The sequence below is a fragment of the Zea mays genome, chromosome 9 (genome assembly GCF_902167145.1).
Source record: "Zea mays cultivar B73 chromosome 9, Zm-B73-REFERENCE-NAM-5.0, whole genome shotgun sequence".
Classification (NCBI taxonomy): Eukaryota; Viridiplantae; Streptophyta; class Magnoliopsida; order Poales; family Poaceae; genus Zea; species Zea mays.
This window is the reverse complement of record NC_050104.1, coordinates 11,324,148-11,333,000: the sequence shown is the minus strand read 5'-3', so window position 1 is coordinate 11,333,000 and position 8,853 is coordinate 11,324,148. Positions and strand designations below refer to the sequence as shown.

At 41.4% G+C, this 8,853-nt stretch overlaps 1 protein-coding gene across 1 annotated transcript; it reads left to right on the top strand.

The window, feature by feature from the left end:
* Positions 1–3,817: 3,817 nt before the first annotated feature.
* On the top strand, positions 3,818–8,579 carry LOC542532 (ferredoxin-thioredoxin 1). The gene is made up of 6 exons (NM_001305869.1): positions 3,818–4,189; positions 4,313–4,437; positions 5,521–5,570; positions 5,666–5,737; positions 8,158–8,218; positions 8,313–8,579. Exons 1-6 carry the CDS (start codon positions 4,084–4,086, stop codon positions 8,355–8,357), a joined length of 459 nt encoding a protein of 152 aa, NP_001292798.1. The 5' UTR covers positions 3,818–4,083; the 3' UTR covers positions 8,358–8,579.
* The last annotated feature ends 274 nt before the right edge of the window (positions 8,580–8,853 follow it).

Below are 8,853 nucleotides of genomic sequence, written 5' to 3'. Positions count from 1 at the left end.
CCCTAGCCCCTGCGCCAGGTCGCGGACCGTCCGGCCCTAGGCCGCGGACCGTCCGCGCCTGATCAGTGAGCACCGCCGCCGGTTCTTTTTGAGTATTTGGCGCTCCGAAAAAGCGTCAACATAAACTACAAAATTTAATTCGAGCAACTGCCACATTAGGAACATGAGAAATGGAAATAACAAATGTCTGACTGAGCTATTTTCGAATTATCGTTCTTCATAAGATTGGAGTTTGTTGCTTTTGTTCTCCTATATAAAAAACTAGTAACTGGGCGCACGCCCTGCGTGCGTACCTCTTTAGGGTTTGTTCGGTTATTTTCAATCCATATGGATTAGAGGAGATTGATACGGATTGAGAGAGATTTTAACTTAGGGCTTGTTCGGTTATTCCTAAGCCACATGGATTGGATGGGATTGGAAAATTTTAGTAGACTATTTGACTTGGTATGGATTTAAACCCACCCAATCCCCTCCAATCCACATGGATTGATATGAAACCGAACAAGCCCTTACTAGGGATTAAAACCTCCTCAATCCCCCTCAATCCATATGGATTGGGGTAAAACCGAACAAGCCCTTAAAGAAAACTTCCAGAACGGTTGTTGGTCTTCATTTAAAGCCCTTGGTTATATATATCTTACCTTGTTGTATGGAGAATAGAATACAAATTATTCTACATTAGAAATTGATAATTGTTTACTCACAAATCTCTTATACCTAGTTTCAGAAATTGCAGTTTGGCATTGGGAAATTTTAAGAAAAATCAATCTAATCATTATTAAAAGGAAATGAGAAAAGTTGCAGCGACTTACTTGTTGCAGCACTGTTTGTAGCATGAATCTAGAGCAATTAGGTAACATGTTTGGGATAGTTTACCATCAGCAACCTGGAATGAATGTGTTGTTGTAAAAATGTTGAACTCTAAGATGGATAACCAGAAACATTCAATTGGGTCTGAACTCTGAAGGTTAGGTGAATGCATATAAAATAGTATAAATCGTTTTATCAATAGAAAACTAACTGGATATTCACTTGCAAGATCAGGTTTGTAGAAATCATAAACATGAACCATGTGTCGAAGGGAATTAGAGAATTACGACCAATTATCATTGCTATAGCAGCACCTCCTCCTGTTGGACGAGCTGGCCCTTCGGCATAAACTTGAACATCACAATAGTCAATAGAGATGATAGAAAGTGATTATGTGTTTCTAAAAGAAAAAAAATTACAAAACTGGTGTTTATAGGGAGGACTGCATGACAAAATGTGTTGTCTGTGCAAACGACAAGACCGTAACGGCCATCATAGGAGTTACTTTCGACCCAATTCAGACATTTCAGTAGAACTGCTGTCCCACCATAACATGCATTGTTGGAGTCAACACTTTCAATGTAACTATTACCACTTTTATGTGTTTTGTCAACAAATGCTAAAAATAACTTTTAGGGAAAACTAAATGAGTAAAAGCAAATGAAGACGTTTTACTAAAAAAATGTAGTTGAAATGAAAATGTCGTATATGTACATGTGGTGATGCTGCTTGGGGGATTCTATAAAATTAGATTAACAAACCTCAAAGGTTTGCATCAGCCATGTTTTAATGGATTTTTTAGGTTCAAGTGCTTTTTAGGGATTTTCTTGTTGTACCGACGGAATTCCAGGCATTCAAGGCACTGATGATGGAATCAAGTCAACATTATTAAATTTTTTTTGTTATGTCGTGTGATAACAAAAGAACGAACCAGAATAACAGAATACAAACCTTTGTCTCTTGCTATGTCATAAATGAAATTGTCGGATCTCACAAGAATATGAAGATGTAATCAGAAGCAACCTTCCTTTTGTCGTGAGTGCATAAAACCTGAAAATAACTGGAGAGGAAACAGTGAAGTCTGACAAAAAAAAGAATTTGAAAGAACACTACACATGGACAAAAAATAGAATAAGCATGCATGATTAAACATCACCTTTTTTGCCACTTGAAAGCTAGTAGCAATAGTAGTGTGCAGTACGACTTAGCTTAGTTGTGTTATGTACAGGAGCCTAAATGAGCCACCTACAGAGCGCATGTGGTTGTTAGCAGGTTCCAGACATCATGGTTTCATTTATATGGTCCAAGCAGGCTTCCCAGACATCGTGGATTCATTTATATGGTCCAAGTTATTGCACAAATTAATTAAAAGAACTCCAAGTTTCAAACTCTTCACACATATGGTTATAGTATGAGAAATCTAATGTGGAGTGTTGGTACCTTGCAACATATTAGGCGAAGATTTTTTCTGCACTTAAGGTTGGATGTGTTTGAAAATGCGTGTATAATAGTAGAAGAAGACAATAGCATAATAATTTGAATCGGTGAATCTTAATTAAAATTAACTCCGTGTTAAACTTTTCAAATATGGTGATAGCTTTTGTATAGTAGAAATACTATTTGGGCTGAGCCATTAGCAAAATTGGAACTTCAAATATTTCAGTTAGCAAATCATAAAAACCTCATATGCGCATACCTCAAATTGGGACCAGCTTTACAGGACACAGAAATGAGACCTCTGCCCCCGCCTCCTCATTGCGACCATGCTGCCTCATCTGAGTGCGCTGTTGTCGCCCCGTCCGTTCCCCAACCACACCGTGCGGAGCTCGTGAGGGAAAATATGAGCATGTCAGAGTGTTCTCATATGCTGTTGTATGCTCGAACACAACTGTCGATCTGTGTGAATGCTTGAGGTTTGCTCTTTGCAGGATCCGTGCATCTTCATTCGGCAGTAGAAACTGGGAGGGATTAGGTGCTGCTGTTCCCGACGACCTGCGTCGTCGCCACACACCTCGCCGTGTCCTCGTCCAGGCACACGCCAACGCCCACGAATCCGCCAAGAGCCACGGCGCGTGCAGACGTGCCGCCACCGCCAGCAGCGCCTACCTCCTCCACATAAAGGATGATGCTTCCTCCTCCACCGCCATCAACCCGATCCCACACGGCTCTATGCTTGTTGACGAGACCTGCGGGCTCACCGTACGTCCTTGAGGCCTCTTCCCTAGATGCCTGAGCGGCTGCCTCGGCGTCGACCATATGCTCATGGCAACCAGGCCCGCCGTGGCATACCTCGCCACGTCCTCGTCCAAGAGCGCGCCTACCTCCTCCGTTCAAGGATCTGGGTCTGAAGGAGGCCAAGGAGCTCGTAGAGAAGGCGCCCGCCGTGTTAAAGGATGGAGTTTGAAAGGACGTGGTAGAGAGTATTGCCGAGAAGATGTGGGCGGTCGGCGCGAGATTGCTCTCTGAGTGAGACGACGAGAGAAATTCCATGGGAGGGAGGAGCTTCATGGGCCTACGCGCAGGTTGGGGCCAGACGGTGGGCGTTTAGCTGGAGATGATGGACCATCTGGAAACTTCTCGTTGCATAGCGGATTGGAGAGCTGCACGGGACCGTCGAAGCGCGATCGAACGGCTGCACAACTAAAGGATGACGTGGCTTACTGAGGAGCGAGCTTTCCGTCCGCGTTTGTTATATAGAAATGCTGTCTGAGCTGAACTGAATTATGTGGGCTCAGAAGTATTAAACGTGTGATTGGTTGCTCACATAGTCTAAACGTTATCTATGGGCTTAAGTGTATATAATATGAATGTATTAAAAGAAATACTAAAATATTAATTGTTTATTATGTTAGGGCATAATAAAATTTAATTTACTAAAATATATAATACAAATCTTAATTTATTTTAAAATTACTTAATATTCATAATTATGCGCTAATGACGGCCTGTCCCGGCGACACGCTCAGAGAACCAAACGCCCTGGCCCTAAAGCACCGGATATTTTCTCTCTATCCACAAACAGGGGACAAGGAACAGGGGACAGGCACAGCCGCACAGCCGCCGCCCCTCCATCCACCTCTCCACACCATCTGACGCTGCTCCCACCGAGGTCTCCAAGGCTCACTCCTCACCAGCTTCTGCTCTCTCCCTCCTCATCTCTGCTCTGCTCTGGACCGTTAACTCTCCAGCTCCCCCTCGCTCCGTTCCCTTCCGCCCAAATCACTGGGACCACCACCGCCTTCTTCAAGATCGGCGGGCGGGCACCGGCCGGCGATGACATCCACCGTCACCACAACCGTTGGGTGCGGGGGGCTCCCCGTCCGCCCGTTGTCGACAGCGACCAGAGGACGCCCACGCAGATGCGCCGTCCGAGCCCAGGGTACGTTCGCGTCAATCCCCCAGATTTGTGGAGGACTCCAATTGATGAACTCCATTTTTTGCCCTCTCCTCACTGAAATCGGGATGAACTGACTGATATGACAATGATATCTGCTGTGGACAGCCGCGGGAGCGGATGCCTCCAATGATAAGTCAGTGGAGGTCATGCGCAAGTTCTCCGAGCAGTACGCCCGCCGCTCCAACACTTTCTTCTGCGCCGACAAGACAGTCACTGCCGTCGTCATCAAGGTCAGTACCGTCCGATAGTGCTGAACTCCGTCCTTATAAGTGATACTGCGAGCCAACATCAAAGATATCCACTTGATTGACACCGAGCTTTAGGTATATTGGCATCCTAGCACAATGTTTTTGGGTATATAAGTAGGGGGAATGGAAGCGAAGGCCGGGAATAACAATCTAGAACAGAAAGTAGCGGATTGGGTGACAACATAGGTGTCATATAAGGCTTAGAAATTAGCAAAATGTTAAGAGGGATGACAAACGCCGCCATCATTCACAGTTACAACCAGGCTAAGCCATGAATAGCACTATGTTCTTGCACTGGGGAAGAACAGAAGCTATTTCATTTTAAGGATAAAGCTGAAAGGAAGAAACAGTAATATGGATCAGAGGAAATTAATTCTCCTAGCAATGCTTCTTGGTAATGGTAATCCTCCCAGGAGCCTACAGCTCCGTATTTATAACCTGAGAGGTAACTGTGCAGAGGAGAGTCTTGACACTACTGAGATGCTAGCTTCAGTTGCTGTTTGGCACAGCCAGCTTATGTGCATCAGGTGGTTGATATATGACTCCACTTATTCATCCAAATTCCCAGTAAATATTTGTCACAAGAGAGAAATATAATTTGGAAAAAAGATAGTTTATTTTATAGCAAAAAGGTTGCTCTAAAACGTGCAAAGCACAGTTGTATTTAAGCCTTTAAGGGCACCACCAGGTTGAGGACGGTGGTAATGCTGAACAATTCCTTTTCCTCTCTTGGTCCCAACCCAAAACACACATTTTGTGGGGCAGTGGGTCCGTGACTCGTAGGTGGATCTATTTAGAAGTTTAGGGTTAAGTATTTTAGTTTCAGTGCCATTCTAGGAATTGAGGGAACAAATACGTTACAATTATAAATCAGCAAGCTTATATCTAAGCACATGAGTATGTTTAATGCAAGTGCTCTACCCTGGTTTTCTCAGAGCAACCATCATCTTTTCTTGATGATAGGTATATATAGGAATTCTGTAATTCGTTCGTGTTGATTAACCACAAATGAAATTACTTATTGTGTCTTCAGCATTGTGGGTATGACCTACACCTTGTTTGCAGGGACTTGCTGATCACAGGGATACTCTTGGAGCTCCTCTATGCCCTTGTAGGTAATTTATCTTATGTTTTCCTTGCAACTGTTCATTCATTATTTATACATGGTGCAACTATTTTTCTTTCCTAAACTTTTTGTAAATCTGACCAGGCATTATGATGACAAAGCTGCGGAGGTAGCACAAGGATTTTGGAATTGCCCATGCGTCCCCATGCGTGAGAGGTATGTTTATGAACTACACTTCCAGCTATTTTTTCTATGATGTGGGTCATGTGGCAGCAATATTATGTTCAAAGTCATATAGTTTTGTGCTTGTTCATCTTAATTGAGCGACCACATGCCTTTTAGTAGGGGTGAAAACGGTCGGAAACGATCGGTAAATGAAAGTTTGGTACGAAAAATACACTGGTTGCGGTCGGAATGTAAAATACGATCGGTAAAAACCGTAACATGTACCCTCAATTGACTTCAAAAATTCACATGACATACATCCACATAAAAATTAGTAATAATATATAAATATTCATAAATTCATGAAAGATTAAACGATATCTCACAAAGTATTAAAGCAATATCTCATAAATACAAGTGCATATATATAGTTAGAAAGTCATAGCACAATACCTTATGAAAAGAAACTATCTGATTGAAAATACATTTATAACCATAAAAAATCATAAAACAACACAACACGTCAAACTATGGAGCATAGAACTAGCCATATAATTTGACCCCTCATAATATAAAGAACAATTTACAAGACATTTTAATATAAGGTAGGAGGTCACAATAAATAAAAGACAATGTCATACAATAATAAAATTATTATCATGTATTTAAATAAAACAACCGTAAGTCTAGTAGCATATGACTATAGAATCAAGATGTGTATAATGACATGTCATTTGCATTCTAATTGTACTCCTACTAATTCGCATAGTCAATATAATTGGTGTCCTCCTGGCCCTTCTCGGGTTCTCGTGCAAATTATGAATTTATATATCAAGAGTAATAATTGATAAGAAAACTTAAATAAGATATATAAAAGTTTCAAACAACTCTAAACTATATACCATTAGATAGATATTGATTTTACCAAAATAATAAAATTAGTTTCATATTTTTCTAAGTTAAGATGAATTTATTATGCATTTATAGAGATCAGTTCAGATTTAATATTTTTCTGAAAAAATACTGAATTCGTTAACGACGGTAAAATACCGAATAAAAATGGTAATTTTCGGAAACGGTCGGAAGAGACCCAAACCGTTTCTGTTTTTTTCTAACGATTTCGTTTCCGTATTTTCAGTAACTGTTTCCATTTCCATTTAGCCCTGAATTTCGATAAAATTTCGAAAACAATTTTCGGTATCCGAAAATTACCGTTTCCGTTTTCACCCCTACCTTTTAGTTTTTGTTCGGCTTAGGGTCTGTCTGAATCCCTCCGGATTCTGCAATTTGGATAAAAATCCATAGAGCTTCCAAATAGAGAGGATAACGAACGGGTTGAAAAAAAATCTGAGCACAAGATTCTGGCAATCTCATAATCCGCTAAAAGGTAGATAACGTGGGATACTTCTTTCCCAGACATGAAAATACAGTCTTGCCCCACCTTATCCTGTTCACCAGTCATTGTCAGCATGCAACCTTGATCCGTCCCCAGAGGTGGCGACTCGAGCATATGCAGCGCCACCACCCCTAGGCCCTAGCTACCCAGGGCCCAGGCAGAGCCAGCCATTGTCACCACTACAGCATGGCCTCCGCGGCGTTTCTGTTGTTCTCCTACTTCATGAACACCCTGTCTTAACGGTCCTGCCACTGGCCAGCCTCCCGCGCCGGGCCACCGCTGGTCTGCCCCTAGCTCCTGCATGAACGGCGCTGCCAGGCTGCTGATGTTGCTGCTTTGCTTGTCTCACGCGAACACCCTGCCTGAATGGCGCCTATCTGTTGTAATTCTATTGTATTTAGTCAAATACCATATATATTTTTTTTGTAGAGTATAAAGGTTCCTCTTACAAGATAATATTCACGGCATTATGGACAATATACCCATTATAACACCCATAAGCCCTAACTAAAATCTTGGGATTCAAAAATCATAGATTTTTCTTATCTAAAATCTGGACTGTAAAATTCCTATAGAGAATCCTGATTCCCAAGGATTCAGACAGGACCTTAGTCCTCTGATCATCATATGTCAAGAGCATAGGTCTGAATCAGACCTCACAATCCTGAATCATAGATTTGGTATGCTTTTGTCTGTGTTGCTGCTTCTACTTCTATCTGTATCTAAATGTTGTATTTTCGTTTTATCAATGGAAATGATGAATCTTCTGTTCGAGAAAACAATATATTAATGTGCCTGTACTGTTGCAAAACAGGCTGATGTTCTTTTTCACTTGCGGTATCATATGAATAATTGGCCAGCTAGCTATCTCTGTTCCAACCCCACAGCATATGAAGGCATATTCCATGCAAAACTGCAACTCCAACCTGCCAATGTATCCATTTTTTGACAAAAGATTTGTTAGATAATTTGGGGGATTTAATTTCTACTTTTCTTCTCTTGAAAGGAAAATCATAAGCAACAAACAGTATGCCTGGAAGAATCGTTTCTTACTTGAGTGATCTACTTACTGCAGGAAGGAATGCCACTGTATGCTTTTTCTTACTCCCGATAATGACTTTGCTGGGAAGGATCAGGCATGTTGCTTTCTTCTTGTCCTCTGACATCTGCATCCTTCATACGTTCTGTGCAAACACCTGGAGAATGATTTCTGTTGTATACTTGTGGCAGGTTATCTCCTTCGAGGAGATCAAAGAGGCGACATCGAAGTTCTAAGCCCTTGTATTTGTCACGGAGTGTTTACTTGACAGCTAATTTTTTATATGTATATGTACTTAAGTAGCATCTATAAGATATGCCATCAGGAAAATTTTCATAAAATGTGCAGTAAACAGCACTTCGCAAGGCTGCCGATCATATAAGCCGCCTTCGGCCTTTTTATTGTATCTGGGCTCCATTTCGTGAATTAAACCTACGCAATTCGCCGCTCTTAACTGCTTTTCCTGTGTTACTTCCCTCTCTCCCAGATAAGAAACTTAGGTTTGTTTGGATTGAGGAGTTATTCTATCCAAATTGAGGTGCATCATGAGTCTATTTTTTAAATTTTGTGGGATAATTAAATTCGTTATATTAGTATAAACTAACTATGAGAAATGAGGTGGTGATGAATCAATTTATTTCATTTCACAAACCAAACAAAACAAAATAAGCAGTGAGAAGATAAGCCCCTGTTTGTTTCAGCTTTTTACATCTTCTGGCCACCAAAAGCTGA